The 19821-nt window shown below is 43.4% G+C and overlaps 3 protein-coding genes and 1 pseudogene across 5 annotated transcripts; 2 read left to right on the top strand and 2 right to left on the bottom strand.

Annotated features, from left to right (window-relative positions):
- The first annotated feature begins 2085 nt into the window (after positions 1-2085).
- Positions 2086-6333, top strand: LOC308328810 (CXADR-like membrane protein; annotated as a pseudogene). Its single transcript has 4 exons — positions 2086-2091; positions 3986-4309; positions 4571-5318; positions 6007-6333. The product of its transcript is annotated as a CXADR-like membrane protein (transcript).
- Positions 6334-7904: 1571 nt separating this feature from the next.
- On the bottom strand, positions 7905-11906 carry fuom (fucose mutarotase). 2 transcript variants are annotated; one of them, XM_080782670.1, is made up of 6 exons: positions 11701-11906; positions 11531-11599; positions 10401-10471; positions 10148-10234; positions 9868-9941; positions 7905-8222 (listed from the first exon to the last, which is right to left on the bottom strand). In XM_080782670.1, the coding sequence occupies exons 1-6, from the start codon at positions 11780-11782 to the stop codon at positions 8156-8158; spliced, it is 450 nt and encodes a 149-aa protein (XP_080638796.1). In that variant the 5' UTR covers positions 11783-11906; the 3' UTR covers positions 7905-8155. The 2 variants fall into 2 exon arrangements, with proteins under 2 accessions (XP_080638796.1, XP_080638797.1); XM_080782671.1 differs by having other exon boundaries at positions 11706-11834.
- Positions 11907-18143: 6237 nt separating this feature from the next.
- Positions 18144-18530, bottom strand: LOC308328173 (NADH dehydrogenase [ubiquinone] 1 alpha subcomplex subunit 6-like; the record flags this gene model as incomplete). Its single annotated transcript, XM_080781904.1, has 1 exon — positions 18144-18530. The coding sequence occupies one exon, from the start codon at positions 18528-18530 to the stop codon at positions 18144-18146; it is 387 nt and encodes a 128-aa protein (XP_080638030.1).
- A 401-nt stretch (positions 18531-18931) lies between these two features.
- LOC308327792 (uncharacterized protein) lies at positions 18932-19612 on the top strand (the record flags this gene model as incomplete). The annotated part of the gene is made up of 1 exon (XM_080781342.1): positions 18932-19612. The coding sequence occupies one exon, from the start codon at positions 18932-18934 to the stop codon at positions 19610-19612; it is 681 nt and encodes a 226-aa protein (XP_080637468.1).
- Between the last annotated feature and the right edge of the window lie 209 nt (positions 19613-19821).

Raw genomic sequence — 19821 nt, 5'->3', positions numbered from 1 at the left:
TAGTAGGGACATGCTGGCTGCATTCCTCGCTGACTTTTAGGAGTAATAAGATGTTATTGGTTTTGTGGCACGGCTAGGAGATTAGATTGTTTAAGATACAATTTTGAAAAGGTTCTGTCATCATCAGTGACAGTAACATATCAATCTATATTTTCTGTTAGAGTAAGCCATAGCACACTTCACACACTATACACACATAACCACCATGTAACTGGCACTTTGGGGAGAATGAAGGCAACAGCATCCAGTTTAATATGGGAACTTGGTCAAATATCCATTCTGGTGGTTTCCCTCATATAAGTCAAATTGCTGCAAGCTGCAACATTTGGAGCATGTTCCCTCATACAGTCCCACATTTATGGGCATAAATCATGGCTAAATGCCGCACTTAAATAGTTACAGACAGGCAATTTATTCTTGGCACACATGGTGCGTTTTGTGCAACATCATGATGTGGATGTGAGTTTCACAGTTTATTGCCATCCATCATTACTTGCAGACAACTCCCACTCATTCTGTTCTTTACTGTCCTCTTTGCAGTGTCTAAAAACATTGTCATCTGCACACATGCACTCGCGTGCGCATGCATACACACACGCACACAAACTGATTTGCTCATGCATTTGGCAGACCTCACCAAACCTCAAATAGCTTCTAGAAGTGCCGGGAGAAGACTGCACATAACATCACAGAAAAATTCAATCAATCATCCACTGCTCAAATTAAAAAATTAAATAAAATCTTGTTTCATGTGAGGGGTTTGAGGCCCTGCAGAAACAGTCCAAAAGCTGTCGAGCTAGAGTTGTTTCCATACCTGAAAACCACATAATGCACAGTCAAACTCCACCAATAACAGTATTCACTGTTTATAATGGCCCATGGGCTCAATATAATGTCCACCAGGGCTTTCAGCATCTTAATGTGTGTGTATGTTGTAGGCTATGTCTCATTCTAAAAGCTCATAATTATGACAGGATTATTAAGGGTCTGAGGTCAGAGCGATTTGCTCTGTTTCCTTGGGGTGAACGTGCCTTTGAGTGTTTCGTTTGAAGGATGTGTTTTTGTTCTTACTACTAACACTGAATACAAGTATTAGTACTGTTACCAGACTTGTAATTGCATGATGTGTGTGTGTGTGTGTGTGTGTGTGCGCGCATCAATACGTACCGCCAAAAGTCCCCTAGACATTACACAAGAGCCAATGGATTGACATGTAACAGTATGTAGCCTATACATTATGTATGTATGATCAGCAAATGAGAACACATCTAACTCAATGTATTGCATGGTGCAATTTGGTGGTCAAACATCCAGGTGGTACGATGAGCAACGTTGGTGATATGCACCCCTCTAGGTAAATCTTCTTCATATAGTTAGTGTAAGTAAAAATAGAGTTTGAAAAACATCAAACAAAGTTTGCAGTTGTCCTTTTTTCCATTCCATTTCCCAACATTCCATCACCTACATTCCTGTAACTAATACATCTTCTAATGGAATGACCAAAACATGATTCAGACCAGCTGAAAGCCACTCAGTCACTGAACTAGAGCACGTTGCCAACCAGAGGCAGGGTTAAACCACAGCCAAGTGTGTTTTCCTGTAAGGTTGAAGGACCATCAGCCATTCATCGGTGCAGACTCCTGTGGTTAGTCTGTGTGGGTAACTGTTGGGCCTCTGGGCTGCTGATGAAAGCCTTTTCAATGATATGTACAAGACACAGGAGAGGGCTGGGAGTGGTAAAGGCTTCAGCACACTTTATCCGTCAAACCTCACTTCCCAGGTTGGCAGTTCCAGAGCCTCAGGGTTGTGGTTTCTGGGATAGTGGCATAGCAGAATTTCCCATAATGGTTTCTAACTGCCTCAGTGCCTCTCTGTCGGTTTGATAACAATCACTTTGTATTTGACTGATCTTCAGGAAATAAGAGAGATAAGAGAAAAGATTGTTAATTTAGTGAAGAGTTTAATATGTTCTCTCTCATTCTCTTGTGATTACATAGACTGGCCCGTAGATGTCAGGGGTTTTCTCATGTAGCCATTGGGGCAGATCGTGGTGTGGAGACTTCACTGACTTGGGAGCAGAGGTAGATGAGGGTCAGTGTGTGTGCTGACATATGGATCTGATATAGAGCGCAGATAGCAGCAGACGCAGTGGAGCCATCCGCTGAACAGAACAGGAAGTGTGCGGTGTGTCTGTCTGCCCCTGTTCTGCTTTAACTGTGTGTGTGTGTGTGTGTGTGTGTGTGTGTGACTCTGTGTTGCATCCTATACATTCATAATCCATACAGTATGTCAACACAATGACTGGCCTACCATAGGGGAAAAAGTCTAATGTCAGACCTGATAATGATAATGACCAGAAAGACATGGGAACATCATACACTAACAAAGACTACATTTTTATTTTGGCTATTCCAAGACTTGGATTGAAAATAACCACACTGGATACTGGAATTTCGGAACATAGTTGATGCCACATTAGATTGTGTTTATTTAGAATAGATTATGGCTCTGTATTTTAACTTTGAGAAAAGATTGACATTCAACAGGATACTTCCACAGTCCACTACAGTTGTACGGAAGTGCAAAACACAACAATTTTTCACTAAACAAATCAGAATATATAACACACAGCAAAACAGAATGCAGAATTCTCATGAACAGTAGTTCAAAGCCAACTGAAATATCGGACAGATCCGTCTTGAGCACATGACTATAGAGATACTGCAACTATTTTTTGGACAGAATCTGGAGTAATATAAAAATGTCTTTTACAAAAGTTGGCCTCCTGGTGGCAGATGTGAAAAATGCAGGTCAAAGGTTTGTCCTTGCCCTCTATGGAGTGTGAGTGCAACATTTTACACAGATCGGTGCAGTTATAGGTAAAAAAAAGGTTAAAAGCTGCCTCATTGTGGCGCTATAACAGGCCGTTCTGGAAAGTTCGGGGCAGAGGTTCATCGTTGGCATCCATGGAGTGTGTGTGCAATGTTTGGCATCGACGATCAGGTTAACGGTGCCAAACAGTGCAAAACATACTCACCCCATGCCTTCGGCTGGTGGAGACAATAAAAAGGGAGAGGGGGCCACGGATACATACATGGAGGATGCCACTCACAAGAGACATAACGAACTCACCGAGGGAATGATCCGTTTGTAACCCTGGTGGCAGGCCAGCTGGGGAACAAATTTAGCTGAGGCACCTATAGGCCCGCCCCTGAGTGGCGCTCGTTAACCAACAGGGAGAAGGCGGGCATTATCATCATCACATTTACATACAGAACACACAATGCATTGGTGTCAGGATTATCATCATTATTAGTATCATATTTATCCAGCATTGGGGAAATAAGGAAAACAAAAACAGAAAAAATAAACATATAGAGAACCCTTCTCCGTGACCCTCTCACATACTGTACACACACACACACACACACATACACACACACACGCACACAAAGCTGCTTTATTGTGTTGTGGCTAGAATCACAGACTTATCATCTGTCTCCAATCTATCCCCTCTATACTATACTCATACTGTATGTGAAAGGTAATTAGTCACTCTAAATTGGGTGACGTCCTGGCCTAAAAGCCACATATGAGGGAGACTGTCTGGGTCTGAGAGGGTTCCTGTATAACCTAAAAATACTTGCTATAATATACATTGTAAGTAAATGATGGACCCTTGGTTCTTTGTTTTTAATAGCAGTAGTATTGAAGGGAAGTGTTTCAGATCTACTAAAACTGCAAAGACTAACAGCATTCAGAGCACCATGTTCAGGTACAGTATTAAAAGATTATTCTTTTCCACTTTCCATAAAATAAATCTTAAATTATTTTTTGAAAGATACTGGCTATAGTATCACACACAGGGAACCTGAGGCACACACCCCACACCGGACATTGTTTCCAAGCTTCGTTGCATGGGATTTCCAGTCCAGGCTGCTGTGATGTCTGCAATATTTTGCTCTTTGTTTCTGGTGATACCCAGACAGAGATGAAGCGGGTTGTGGGCTATGTTGCCGTGCCATCATTGGTTCTGGGAGTCAAACTACCAGTCCATCGACATTGAGTGGCTACTGCAGAAGCCCAACTCCAAACAAAGAGTGATCATTACCTTCTTTGAGGGTCAGGTGTGTACACCAACGCGGCGACTGGCATGGAGGCCAGCCGCCTGTCGTTTTCTGGGGAGTACCTGAAAGGCGACGCCTCCCTGATGATCAGTGACCTGCTGCTCACCGACTCTGGGGAGTACTACTGCAAGATGAAGACTGGAGGGAAGTACCGCTGGAGCCAAGTCAACCTCATTGGACGGGTAAAGGCTGGAGGGAAGTACTACTGGAGCCACGTCAACCTCATTGGACGGGTAAAGACTGGAGGGAAGTACTACTGGAGCAAAGTCAACCTCATTGGACGGGTAAAGGCTGGAGGGAAGTACCACTGGAGCAAAGTCAACCTCATTGGACGGGTAAAGGCTGGAGGGAAGTACCACTGGAGCCACGTCAACCTCATTGGACGGGTAAAGACTGGAGGGAAGTACCACTGGAGCAAAGTCAACCTCATTGGACGGGTAAAGCCCTCAAAGCCAAAGTGCTGGATAGACGGAAAGATCCTGGAGGGCAGTGACGTCAAGCTGGGCTGCAAGTCCAGTTACGGGTCAGACCCCATTACCTACCCCCCATTACCTACAAGTGACCCCATTACCCAGACCCCATTACCTACAAGTGACCCCATTACCCCAGACCCCATTACCTACATGTGTGAGCGAGTACTGGATAAGGGCAGGAGTCTGGGCAAACTGCCAAACCTTGCACTCATAGATCTGAAGAAGAAGAAACCCGAGCTTGTGACCCTGAGGAATCTCACCATGGACAGCACAGGTGTTTACAAGTGCACAGCCAGCAATGATGTCGGAGAGGAGAACTGCCTCATCAAGGTCGCCGTGCAACATGTGAAATATGTGGGCAAGGTAGCAGGTGTGGAGGTGGGGAATATCTCTGGGTGTCCTCACTGTCATAATAATCATCTGCTGGTGTTCAGAAAGAATGAAAAGAAGTATGAAATCGGGGATGACGCTGAGGCCCCAAAAGCCAAGCTGGTGAAGTCCAACTCCCTATCGTCCTCCCACTCTGGCAGCTCCTGCTATGCCGCCTCCTCCACCCAGTCCATGGAGCACAACAGCACCCTGCAATGCCGCCGGACAACGGACAGCCTCCTGGGGCTCCCCCCCATCAGTCCCCACCAGCCTACTCCACGGTGACACCCCCGAGCCCCCCATCACCCTCAAATTCAACTCCAGGAACATGCCCCCCCCCAGCATCATGGTTCCTGCCCAGACCATGGCCTTCTACACACACCCAACATAACCCCACCTCCTCCTGTGGCCATGTGAGACTCCTGTCACTGCCCCCACCGTGGCTGATCTATTGTGATGATTTGGATGTGTGACAATTCCTTTGTCACATTTGTTGACACTGGACACTCATGTGGCTGGATATCAGACTAGTAGCATTTTCACTTTTCCTGTGTGTCTCTGTTGTTTATCAGCAGCACAGCAAAGCCGTACAAAAATGAGTATGTATTCATCATCACACCTGCCTGTCAGCAATTATATTGATCAAGTTGATAAGATGACGAAATATGCATATCTGCATGGTCACTGACATCTCAGTAAAACAAATCTTCTATTATTAGAATAAAATTGACGATGCAGAATTCCAGGACACTATTTTGTAAGTTATTCTGCGTGTACACACACACACACACACACACATAGTAGCACACGTCTCACGCCAGACAAGCAAAGGAACTTTGAAAATGACTATAAGGGAAAGCCAGACATCAGACCTTGGACTCTGATCAATGAAGAATTATCTCTCGTGTCTCTCCCCAATTGCTGGTGTTCATTGTGACTGTATGTGGGTCACCCGAATGAATGTGAAGGTATAGTCTGATTGAGTCGGCTGCCGTGATGTCTGCAATATTTTGCTCTTTGCTTCTGGTGATGCTCAGCCTGCTGTCAGATGGTGCCCAGACAGAAATGAAGCGGTTTGTGACAACGCTACGTTGCCGTGCCGTCATCGGTTCCGGGAGTCAAACTCCCAGTCCATCAACATTGAGTGGCTACTGCTGAAGCCCAACTCCAAAAAGAGACTGATCATCATCTTCATCAATGGTCAGGTGCACATCGGCATCGACAGCCGCCTGTCGTTTGCCGGGGAGTACCTGAATGGCGACGCCTCCCTGATGATCAGTGACCTGCTGCTCACCAACTCTGGGGAGTACTTCTGCAAGATGAAGACTAGAGGATCGACTCTGGGGAGTACTTCTGCAAGATGAAGACTAGAGGATCGACTGGGGAGTACTTCTGCAAGATGAAGACTAGAGGATCGACTCTGGGGAGTACTACTGCAAGATGATGACTAGAGGATCGACTCTGGGGAGTACTTCTGCAAGATGAAGACTAGAGGATCGACTCTGGGGAGTACTACTGCAAGGTGATGACTAGAGGATCCAGACTCTGGGGAGTACTACTGCAAGATGATGACTAGAGGATCGACTCTGGGGAGTACTACTGCAAGATGAAGACTAGAGGATCGACTCTGGGGAGTACTACTGCAAGATGAAGACTAGAGGATCGACTCTGGGGAGTACTTCTGCAAGATGAAGACTAGAGGATCCAGACTCTGGGGAGTACTACTGCAAGATGAAGACTAGAGGATCCAGACTCTGGGGAGTACTACTGCAAGATGAAGACTAGAGGATCGACTCTGGGGAGTACTACTGCAAGATGAAGACTAGAGGATCCAGACTCTGGGGAGTACTACTGCAAGATGATGACTAGAGGATCCAGACTCTGGGGAGTACTACTGCAAGATGATGACTAGAGGATCCAGACTCTGGGGAGTACTACTGCAAGATGATGACTAGAGGATCCAGACTCTGGGGAGTACTACTGCAAGGTGAAGACTAGAGGATCCAGACTCTGGGGAGTACTACTGCAAGGTGAAGACTAGAGGATCCAGACTCTGGGGAGTACTACTGCAAGGTGATGACTAGAGGATCGTACCGCTGGAGCGGCAGCCTAGTCAACCTCATTGTACAGAGGAAACCTCAGGGCTCGATTAACACCACTGAGGGCCCCATGGCACGGAAGCTTGAAGAGTCCCCCTGCACATGGACATCATTTTGGGCCGTTTTGGGGAAGTTATATGCCGTTATATTGGCCTATTCCCGGCCACCTACCCCGTTCCAGAGTGACAGTCAGGCAGTAACAAGCACATTACTTTTATTCGACCCACATAGTAAGCCAGGGTTCCTCAATTAATTTTCCTCAAGGGCCATATTTTGACTACGGTACCAGGCTGGAGGCCGAGTCGGCACGCGCAAGGTCTTGCCCTGAAATTAATGATCAGGGCAAGACCCCATTTTAAAAGGACCCCCAGTTTGACATGCAGAGGCTATACTGACCCCCATTTAATGATTCTGTGGGCCACAAGGGGGCGCTACAGGCCGCTAATTGGGGAACCCTGTAGTAAGCAAATGGGCCAGTGTCAGTGTATTTCAGTGTTTTTACCTTTTTTGTGGAGCCACCTCACGCACTATGCATGCAGAATGAAAACACAGCAATGCTGGATTTTTTTAGGGCTCCCTGGTGCCTAAGGGCCCCTGGTCATGTGCCCAAAGTTCCCATAGATCCGGCCCTGGGAAACCTAGATGATGTTACCTGACCTAAGTGCTTCTGTTTGCCATATCCAATGAAATGTCAACATGCCACTGCTAATAGCTGTTGTCTCCCATCTTAATAATAAATCACTAATAATAATGACTAAACGTTTCCTTTTTCAGACAACACACTAATAATGTGAAAACTCAGATGTTATACAGAACAATAATAAACTAAACCTGCACAGTAGTGACTTATGTTTATAACACAATGAATATGAAACGTAGAGGTCAGGATGCACATGAATTATTGTAATCAGTAGGCCTATAGCAGGATAAACAGAGGACCAGCATGATGGTAATGATTAAGGCTGCACGCTTGCACCCTGTTGTTTGCTCCCATTGTTTATTGCAAGGATCAACGTTTTGTTCTCAAATGGATCTTCATAAGTTCAAAACTGTTTCCTATGATCATAATTATCTCATAGCAATATTGTCACAGTAGTAGTTCAGCTGGAATGACCCCCTTCTTCAATATCAGATTCCCATAGATAGCAGTCTCCCTGTGTACACAGGAAACAGTGTCACTTACAATGATATGTTCTATATGAATTAATCAGCTACATTTTTGCACGGTCAAATAAACAAAATAGAATTACTCCTATTGGTAATTGGTACACCTGTGAAAGACAGACCCCACAGAGACATTCTGTATTGTCACAGTGTAAGAACTAACAGCAAATAAAGGTCTTGAGTAGAACAAGGTAGTATACATTTGCACATGATACATTATGTCTCTGTGAGGTTGGTGCAATACAATAGGAGAAACATTATTATTACTTGCGCAAGCAGAGCGCGCAAGTAATAATTTCGCTTGGTCTCTTCAAAGTGACAGCCGTCTTTTTCAACCGTTTTTATGTGTATGCAAATCTGTGCCTGTTTTGCTGGGACCAGATACCACATTACGTCATCACTGAGAGCTAGTCATACATATACACACCATGTACTCTGGTCCCAGCTCTCAACGATGACGTAATGTGGTATCTGGTCCCAGCAAACCAGGCACAGACTTGCATACACATAAAAACGGTTGAAAAAAACTGGCTGTCACTTTTTGGAACCAAGTAACCACAGTATACTGCTAATCAAATTACAACTACATACTCTGTATGTAGTTGTAATGTGATTTGTAATTTGTAAATCTGTGCCTGGTCTGCTGGGACCAGATTACACAGATGACCATTTCTCTTACGTCATCACTGAGAGCTAGTCATACATATACACACCATGTACTCTGGTCCCAGCTCTCAACGATGACGTAATGTGGTATCTGGTCCCAGCAAACCAGGCACAGACTTGCATACACATAAAAACGGTTGAAAAAAACTGGCTGTCACTTTTTGGAACCAAGTAACCACAGTATACTGCTAATCAAATTACAACTACATACTCTGTATGTAGTTGTAATGTGATTTGTAATTTGTAAATCTGTGCCTGGTCTGCTGGGACCAGACTACACAGATGACCATATCTCTTACGTCATCACTGAGAGCTAGTCATACATATACACAACATGTACTCTGGTCCCAGCTCTCAACGATGACGTAATGTGTAATCTGGTCCCAGCAAACCAGGCACAGATTTGCATACACATAAAAACGGTTGAAAAAGACGGCTGTCACTTTTTGGCACCAAGTAACCACAGTATACTGCTAATCAAATTACAACTACATACTCTATATAGTATAATGTATATGTATACGTATGTCTAGTCATTAGTCATTGCTGGGACGGTGCATACGCATCGAAAAGGCTGGGACGGTGCATAGGACGCAAAGTAACCACAGTATACCGCTAATCAACTTACAAATACATGACATATACATAGAGGCAGAAAATGAGATTTGACAGTTTGTAGCGGTTTGTAGCGGTCGAAAGTACTTGCGCGCTCTGCTTGCGCACTAGTAGGCCATTTATGGCCTACTAGTGTGCAACAAGCAAGTATGCACTCGGCAGAGTGCAGTTCTAGTTTACAAATAGTTTCTGAAAACGTAAATATAATCTCCATGTTACAGTATGTCCATATTTCTTGCCTTTTAACCACTTTTTCCCCATCTACACCAAATTGCCAGTCTACAAAGCTACAAGCAGTGAATGTTTGCCCAAGCATGACGATAATAGCTGTTATATGAGTGTGCACATTCTCACCCTGTTGCCACCACGGCAAAGGCTTTCTTGGCTCGCTCATAGAAAGCAAACCTTTCCACTTTCTCAAGAGGTGCCTGCATAGAAATGTAAAGCAACACATATAAGTTGTCATACAACAGACCATAGTAGCCTACGTAGGGTGTGTGTGTGTGTGTGTGTGTGTGTGTGTGTGTGTGTGTGTGTGTGTGTGTGTGTGTGTGTGTGTGTGTGTGTGTGTGTGTGTGTGTGTGTGTGTGTGTGTGTGTGTGTGTCTGTGGGGGGGGGGGGGGGGAGGGTTCACCTGAACTCCAGCCTGGTCCAATAGGTGTTTGTAAGTTTCCCACACAGGAACCTCCAAACCAGACTCCACCGGCTCCATGACTGCAGCCTGGTGCAACAGATCAATAGATTACATACAGTACATCAATACATCGATAGCTGATCCAGTATATTTTCCTGATATTTCACTGTAGGCATCAAAGTAATCAGCAAGACGACATGACACTCAGAGGGTTTCTTTTATGTAATGTGTGTACTGTGTAGTATAAACTTACTGGTGAAGGAGCATACATATCCAGGGGAAGGAGCTTCAAAATGGCCTCCAGGAGCTTTGGTATTCCAATACCTATGAGGATCAAAGAGGCAGTGGTGGACAAATTACCACAATGTAGAAATACTGTTTCAAGTAAAAGTACCAGTATTCTAAATGTAATTGAGTAATAGTAGCCTACAAATGTGTTGGCATCAACATATAAGTAATACAAGTAAAATTACTCATAATATGCACAATGTCCCATTTTACAAGTTATAAAATCCTTTGGAAATAGCAGATCTACAAGCTCACAACGCAATGCGCTGTTGTGAGCTTGTAGATCGGCTATTTTCAAATGGCAAAAGTATGTATGCATGTGTGTGTGACTGTTTTGATTGATTGATTGAAATATTTATTAACAGTTTGTAGAATTACAGTACATTTCAAGCACAAACTCAATACAAAGACTGTTAACTGTGAGTGGACGACCCAATTAAGCATTACAATTGTTTACAACAGGGTCCACATTGTTCAATTAATCAATATGTATATGTATATGTATATATATATATATATATATATATATATATATATATATATATATATATATATATATGTGCTGGAAATACTTCAGTAAAGTAAAAAAAAGACAGCATCATTTCATTGTTCAAGTAGTACAATGCATCAAGTACTTAGTTACTTTTACTTTCCGCCTCTGCAGAGTTGATCACACATGATTGCAGAGCCCAATCAGTGTTGCCAAGTCTGCTTGTTATAAGCAACTTTTGGCTTGTTTTCCTGTAAATATTGGAAGTTTTTTGGGGGTCTTTGGGGTTTCTAAAGTGTAGTTGCTTTGGGCTTGCTTCAGTTTAAAGGCTACTTGAAAATAGCCAATCCACAAGCTCACAACACGTCACGACTTGATGTGTTGTGAGCTTGTAGATCTGCTTTTTTCGAAAGGGCAAATACATTAATTTTATTTGTGGGGTTCTTGACCTTGACGTGAAAATGTTTGAGAACCACTACTAGTACTAGTACAGTTTGAAATACCTGCCCTATAACTGTTTATTTTGGCCTGGTTTTCGTAGGTTGCTTGTTTCTCAAAATCTGGCAACACTGGTCCAAATGCCGCAGCCTAGTAAGCCTACATACCATCAGCTCTTATCTCCTTCGGCCCGCAACCAGCAACGGAAGATGATGGGAAATTGGCATCACCCAGAACTACAGCAAGAAGACAATAGTAAGTATTTTAGGCTCAGGCTCAGCACCTGTAAACAATTTAACTATCTCCAAACGTCATTAAAGAGAAATATAGCATATACCCAACTCATCTCCATGGCCCATTTGAGCAAGGACATACAGCAGTTCTGGGGACAGAACAGAGGGAATTCCTTTCAGTACCATATAGCAGCTGGAGCAGCAGAGTTCAGTTGTTGCAAAAGACTGTCAGTATACACTCAGTGTAGGCAGTGACCTAAATACATTCTTTGTTGAGGTTTTATAAGGAAATGCGTTATGATCGAGTGACGAAACGACAAACGTGACAAAAACTTAGAGCGGATACGGAAGCGGTGCGTGCGTGAACAACAAACAACACGAGCACGTCGTACGTGCTTAATTTGATTGGTCAGCTCAGCTGTCAAAGGGACTGCCTTCTCTTGCACTCGGCAGCAGCACTACAATGAATGCATTCGGAATCGCCATGAACATGAATCAAGACAAGTAGGCTAGTACAGGACACTGAGCACAGTAGGCTACTGTGTAATATTATCAAACTAAAGTTAAACTACCGGTATTAGGTTACAAACTGAAACTGTCGTGAAAATCCCCAGGACTTTTTCTGTTTATAATTTTGACTAATAAAGTAGTAGGCCAACAAAAAAACATGGTTTTATTTTATCTTTTAGACAAATAAAGTTAGGCTATTTAACGAATAAAGGAACTTTGATGACTTTGATCTTTGACCATCAAATGTTGTGTTATATAGTCTGATCTAACACACACACACACACACACACACACACACACACACTCTCAGTCAATCAGTTTCGTGGTAGGCTACTTATAGATATATGCCTATATTTGCCCCATCAAAAAATACAGTGTATTTGTATGTGTGTTGTAGTGCAGATTCTCTTTTCTTCCAAATCAACCAATGCATTGTGCAATGAATAATAGCCTGATCATATTCAATAAATCATCAATATCATCATCTCAAAATAAATAATAAAATTATGCCATTGTAAACTAACCTGACCATCAGCCTATAGGGAAAAGAAATAAAAATAACCCTTGCAGATAGGCTATACTATATTGGGATGTTATTTCTTAACATGCTTGGTGGGCAACTGCATGGGCATAACTCAAAGGAGAAAGCAATGAATGTTCAGACACAGGCACCGCAGTGACAAGAATGTGAGATGGGCCTATGAAAGCTCATTTGAATTGAATTGAAATTCAGCAAGAGCGACTTTCAACTGGATGGCAAAATGATTATCTTGAAAAAACACAATAGCCTAAAATCGGATTAGGCATAAAGCTCTATCTGCCTGGACTTTCCCCCCTCTCCATTATAGGCTATAACATGAATGCATGCTGCTAAATGAAGGGCAAATAGCTTCAGTTCCATGTGTTTTTCTTTTCGATCAACTTATTAGTTTAATTTGTAGGAAAATGATGCGCTTTATTGTGTGACGGCGTGTGGAGCTGCGTGGTTGGAAGATGGAAGAGGAGCGTGAGAGTGAAGAGATGAAGAAAAGGCCCCATGAGCCAAGCCTGTCTGTCGGTTTGAAAGCCCCCTTTCTGCCTCTCGAGACTCACGCTGTTTCCTCTTTAGTTCGCCTTCTTTAAATAAGTTTATCACGCTATGAGGGTCCGCGCTGCCAAAATGTAACGTTTTGCCCCTTTTGTGTGTGTGTGTGGAGAGCCTCAATTGGGTCTACATTTATTATTTTGACCTTTCGGTAGCCTCAAAGCGGAGCCTCTTTTCGTACTCCTCGGCAGACTGTTGTGCTTCCCCGCTGAGAGAGGAGACGACTTTTCCCCCCCTTTTTGCCTGCCCTTTTAGAAGTTTTGTTCCAGGGGCTGACAAGAAAGCAAGCTCCAAGGGGAAAATTCAATGAAAAAAAAAATCAATTAGGCCATGGCTTTGTGAAGATATGGGGCGCCTTCGTGTGAAGAAACCCTGAGACCTGAACGAGTGAAAAAAAGGTGCCTTCAGTTCAGATGATTGTTGTGTAAAAGAAAGCATATAGACGATGGTAACCAAATTTGTTCTGGTGTTTTCGTTACTTTTGAAGTGGAAATGGAACTATTATGTTTTATTGTTTATGGCTATAGCCGGCCTTTCATGCCAAATAACATCTGGCAACACGCCATGGGAATAATTAATAATAGCCTAAATGAAAACGATAAGAAAGCAATCAGACAGACATCGGTCTTTTGTTTTCAAAATCTGCAGGCCTAAATATTGTTTAAGAATTAGGTTATGTAGCCTACGTGGTTCATTTGGGGGATTTAAATTCCAACCCCTATAGTGTGGATAATGTATGGATATGCTAAAAAAGCTAGATGCATTCCGATAACGATAAAATAAGAAATGGTTAATTTACTGGAAGTTAGCAAGACTTATGGCTAGCATATTAATAAATTAATATATGAACCAAATATTGCGCCTGTTTTATTTGATCCTGTGTGACGGATCAAGTAATTATAGCCTATAGGCATCAGACATGATGGTTTAAATATTATAACACTTGGTTTGCGATATGGACATTTATTTTTTGAAGCTGTAAAGTCATTGATGGTAAGCTATTTTATGTTTAATGACCCCTATAACGAATTCAAATTGTTGTGACCAATTTTGTCGCTATAAAGGCTGCAAGATAAAATGTATTATTTGAGCTATTTTAAGCATCGATGGGGGACTGCGGAGTCAGTCTGAGATGATCACGATCATTCCTATTAAGGTTTTCAGTTCACATTGTATTGATAGCAGGCCTACATGTTGTCTAATCTGCCGCGCATGCCAAATGCATAGTATTATGCCGCAGCCTATAGCCTATATGTAAATGTTCTGTTTTGTTCTTCTTCCCGAACTAAAATCCTGCGAAATAATAAGCACAAGTTCTCAAACAAAGTTTGAGTGTATAGCAGTGTACTAGCTCCATCTAGTGGCCAATGATTGAAGCAAAGCAAACTGATTATTTGGACCTGTATTCACTACAAACTCCAGAGAGGACCCGTCACCCACCCCACGACGGACTCTCCTCCCTCACCTATACCTACTAGTGTAGCCTCGGCCGGGAGGCGAACCCATTCCATTCCACAGGCACAGTAGCCTACGTTACCAGTAACCAGTCGACAAAAGAGCCATGTCCTGATAGGCAAGTAGTAACGCAGCACAGTATAGCCTAGGCCTACACTAGTAGGAATACCAGAGAACTCGCCGGTTTACCAACAGTAAAGTGGAGTGAAACAATTGTTTCAATGTCTTCATCGTTATGCTAACATGCTGTCTTCATCAGTATAGGCTAGTAGGCCTATGTCAAACCCACAGATGTTATAGATCATTTCCAAAGTGATCAAATTATTTTGTGCAATTAGTCAGCTAGATAATAACAACTATCTTCTCTCAATTCAATGCAATTTAAATAAAGGTGAAGTAAGACTAAAATGCGCTAAACCGCTGCGAGTCGGAAAACCGGCGAGAAAAAGGGGCCAGGTCCACATATACAGTAACAGCGGGACAGACAGACAGACAGACAGACAGACAGACATGATCTGCAGGGTCTCAGCTGCGTTCGCTTCCTGCGTTTGCGCGTCTTACTGGTGTAGAGAGTTCGGCTCAGAGGTAATGTAATCAGGCATCAGATTTTTCGTCTGGGAGAGCTGAGCAAAAGGCAGACAGATGTCAATCATTGCTGATGCTGATGTCAATTGAAGATGGATGAGGAGTCAGGGAGGTCAGATGGACACATAGACAGTGACACAAGATGTTTTTAGCCCCAGGGGTGGGTATCTGTTTTCTTTTTTACAGATTTATTTTTGGGCTTTCATGCCTTTATTGATAGGACAGTAGGCCTAAATGGGAGAGAGAGATGGGGGTGACACGCAGCAAGGTCGCCGGGGATCGGGATTCGAACCTGCGACAGGCTGCATCAGCAGCCAAGGTGCCCGGACCACTAGCTGTCTGGGCCGGTTTAACCGTCTTCTAAGTTCTACCAGTCATTGATAGTCACTATTGCTTATTATCTAGGATGATTTAATAATAAAACCCATAACAATGAGTCAATAATTTAATTAATAATGAAGGTATGGTAAATTCTGGGGAGAAAGGTGTTATGCACATCAAGCAACAGGCTAATGAAAAATATAATTTATGGAACAATGATAGCACATGATCCTATTTCATATACCCAAAAAATTGTGTATTAGGCTTTATGATCTAATATTTGACCAAATAAAATAGAGCCACTGTACCCTGTATTATCTGATACGCATAAGCATTTTGATTGTAGATGATCGATTAGCAGTGTTTTCTTATGTTTTAGGTGGATGTGGTTGCATTCAAGATTGGAGTCCTGGACCCATCTTCAAAATGGACCTGCCTGTTTTGGTCACTCGTTTGAGAGACCAGAGAAAAGAGCTTCTCTATTTTCCAGGTCAGTATCGTTAGCATCTATGGTCATTGTTGTTGGCATCTATTTTGATGAAGGAGGAGAGTCTTGTAATGATTCATGGGAGGCTAAGATTATGAGCAAGGCATTATAATAATTGTACTCAGATTCAAAGATTCATTGATTGAAGTATTTATTAACAGTTTGCAGAATTACAGTAGGCCTACATTTCAAGCATTGATTGATTGATTGAAATATTTATTAACAGTTTGCAGAATTACAGTACATTCAAGCACAACTCAATATAAAACTGTTAACTGTGAGTTATGAGGACGACCGCTTAAAGTGAAAGAGAGGAGAGTCCGCACACAGGTTTGCTCCAAGGTGTTTGCTTTTTATTCAATACACCATAAATAAGACACAACGTTTCGGCCGCATAAAAGCATTTCTACTTGTTTACAATAGGGCCCGCCATTTTCATTTCATCAAAACATTTAGAGACGTATACACTTCTATGTAGTCAAAATCAGGAAATCATAGTGGAGGTAAAAAGGGAAAAAAACATATACAGTGAGGGAAAAAGGGGGTCGGTGGGGGAATCAGATTTTACGTGGGCCAGTTTTGAATTGCAGCCGTCAGTAGGTGCCCTTTGAGAGCGGTTTTGAAGGAGTCAAGGGATGCTTGTCTTAATGACTGTTGGTAGGGCGTTCCACATTTTGGTGGCATTGGAGCGAAATTAATTTAGTCCCTTGTTAGTGCCTAATCTGGGTTGCACATGGTTTGTTGAACTACCTCTGGTGTTGTGGGTGTGGACTTTGTTGACAGTAAGGAAGTATTTAGACAGGTACATGGGTATCTTGGTGGTGTAGCGAATCTTGTGGACCAGACCTATTGCTAGATGCTGTACTCGGTGTACTCTGTCGTCAACCCTAAGCCATTCCAGCCTGTCAAAGTGGGCATGGGTGAGGTTCATTCATTTTAACTACATCAACCTTATATACTGGGATCCCAGTCGATTGCTTATTATATATTGCTTCTCGGATCTACATGCGCACAACATGTAGCATTTCACTGAATGGTCACCTATCATTAAATGCTCAGAATAGGTTATGCAAGTGTTCATAATTAACAGATGGCCATTGTGGAAATAGATTTTTTGGACGACTCAAAACAAAGAAATTTCTAAAGGTCAAGTAAAATTATATTAAATGGGGACTGACTGAGATTTGTTGTTAGCTGGAGGGTAAAGGTTCCCTGTGATTTTTTTAAGTGCCTGTGATATCCAAAAATGAAGGTAATTGTGCTGCCGCTATCTAATCAGAGCCATAGAGTAAGACAGAGTTACGACATTGAGGGGTGCAGACAACTGAGTGCTCGAGCGCTGTTCATGCAGCCTGGAGAGTGACAAGCTGGAGCTTTTACCAACAAAGTTCACGTGAAATTGTTTATGCTTATTTATTGAAATTATGAGAATCACTAGTCGCTCACTATGGCCCTGGTGGTCCGGGGGAGTAAACCTGGAATTCTGCCCGGGGAGAAGGCGCCTCGGCTGGGGACAGGGGTCTTTAAATTGTGCCTGAGGGAGTTTGCGGGACTGTCACAACGCAACAGTTACCCAACAGTCAACTCAATTTCATTGTAACTATAGGATATTCGATAGAAATTCATAATTTTGTCTGCTAGCCTACTAAGCTTATACTGTATGTATTTATAAAATACTACTCAGAGGGGACTGGTTGTCCGAGTTTAAAACCTGCTGCAGTGGTAAGAACTTAACCAGACACACCAGACACAGTCTTAACACCCGATGGCTAGGACCACCAGAACCCCCAGACTGGTGGCAACGGGGGTTCCATACTCTGAACCATGTCGTCTTAACATCCGACGACTAGGACCCAGTACCTTGGGACCCTGCTAACTTAACACCTGACGGCTAGGACCACCAGAGCCCTCAGCCTCTGGTGGCAACGGGGAATTGATAAAGCAAATCTCATCTGATGCTGTAGTTCTCTTTTGGTTCCATCATGTATGTGGCTGTCTAGCCTTCTCTGGACGGACTTGTCGCCCAGCTGCCATTTTGCACACTGAGGGATCGGTTGCACTTTTTACCAGTCCAGTTTCTCCAGAGGAGCCAGAGTATCAAGAGCTCATGGGTCGTGACCATGATAGAATTTAGACAGGAAGTCTGTAGGGCGAGGTGCCTCGGACTCATGGAAATACCGCATAATATGAGTCTTCTGCTTCCAAACATTGATGGTCTCCTGGAGTTCCATCTTGCCCTTGATGACGAGCAGGTCTATCACACGTGGGTCGGTGACATGCTTGTTTTTGTTGAACATCTCTCTTACTTTGTCTCTTCCCTGACGTGCAGATATATCCAACTGGAACAATGCCACTGTATTTGGCACTTCACGGTACCAAGCCCGATACAGTTCCCGAACTCTGCGTTTCGCTTCATCCAGGTCCCTGGAAATAAATGATTTAACCACTTTAGCAGCACCTGCTGCTGTTCCGGTGGCCGCACTGGATGCCATAACAGTTGAATAGCTGCTTATTATACTCAATGCAAATTTCTAAGAAATGTACCAAACCACGGGGTTATGTAAGGACATAGAAATGGACCACACAGTGCACAGACCACTAGACTCAGCCGTTTGAAAATGATAAAGTACCTATAGCATCACAAGACTCAGATATGTCATCACTTCAGTTGCTCAGCTTTGACATCACACAACAAAGGGCTCAGGTGAAAACACGCAAAGCAGGTATGACATTATGTGACATCACATGACATTACTATGACGTCAGTACAGGTTGTGGCCTGGAGGCCATAAGAGATGGGAGCCCTCAACCTCCTCTCATGGTTTGTTGTCTTCATTTATTTGTTCCTGTCTTCACTTGAAATCTCTTATAACATCAAGGATAAACGTCTCTAATGGAGGGTTCTATTTCTAATGTGGAGATCTGTGATTTTGCCTACAAGGGACAGTTTGACCAAGTAAAGCAATGCATATTAATAGATGAAACACTTGCCTTCAAAACAGACCAGGACCACAGAACCGCCCTCCATTGGGCCTGTTCGGCCGGACACACCGACATAGTCCAGTTTCTCCTGGAAGTGGGCGGTGAAGTGAATCTGCAAGATGATGCCTCTTGGACGCCTCTTCACATTGCAGCATCTGCAGGCAGAGAGGACATAGTGGGATCTCTAATAGCAAAAGGAGCTCTGTTGAACTCTGTAAATCAGAATGGCTGCACCCCTCTGCATTATGCAGCTTCTAAAGACAGATATGAGATAGCTCTGCTGCTGCTTGAGAATGGAGCAGACCCTAATGTCATAGACAAGTTGCAGTCTACTCCCTTACACAGAGCCTCAGCCAAAGGCAACTACCAGCTCATTCAGCTGCTTCTCAAACACAGCGCCGGCACCAACATCCAGGACACACAAGGGAATACGCCGCTCCACCTGGCATGCGATGAGGAACGTGTGGAGGCAGCCAAGTTGCTGGTTGAGCATGGAGCCAGTATCTATATTGAAAACAAAGAGGAGAGGACTCCTCTCCAGATGGCCAAGGGCTCGTTGGGTTCCGTCCTTCGTGGCATTGTAGAGGGATGAGCAAGCCCCCAGTGAGGCTCTCCAGTGTTGAAGCACTCGGCCCTAGTAGTTGGAGCGTGAACTGCAGGTGGACCCATGGATTCATGACAAGGAAACCCTGTGCAGCCGGGCTTTAACATTGAGCGCTCGGTTGCACTTCCGCATTTGACCACCAAAATTTGGTTATTGCATAACAACAGGGATGACATGTATTACAGACTTGCATTATA

Source organism: Protomyctophum bolini (assembly GCF_963924005.1).
Source record: "Protomyctophum bolini genome assembly, chromosome: 14".
In the NCBI taxonomy this organism is placed as follows: domain Eukaryota; kingdom Metazoa; phylum Chordata; class Actinopteri; order Myctophiformes; family Myctophidae; genus Protomyctophum; species Protomyctophum bolini.
This window is presented reverse-complemented; position numbering and strand designations above follow the sequence as displayed.

Excerpts from the sequence above, each read along its gene's own strand:
- fuom (XM_080782670.1), bottom strand. The coding sequence starts at position 11,782 with ATGGTACTGAAAGGAATTCCCTCTGTTCTGTCCCCAGAACTGCTGTAT. Across the intron at positions 10,235-10,400 it reads ATATGTATGCTCCTTCACCA|GCTGCAGTCATGGAGCCGGT; the intron begins GTAAGTTTATAC and ends CTGTTGCACCAG. Across the intron at positions 9,942-10,147 it reads TGGACCAGGCTGGAGTTCAG|GCACCTCTTGAGAAAGTGGA; the intron begins GTGAACCCTCCC and ends ATTTCTATGCAG.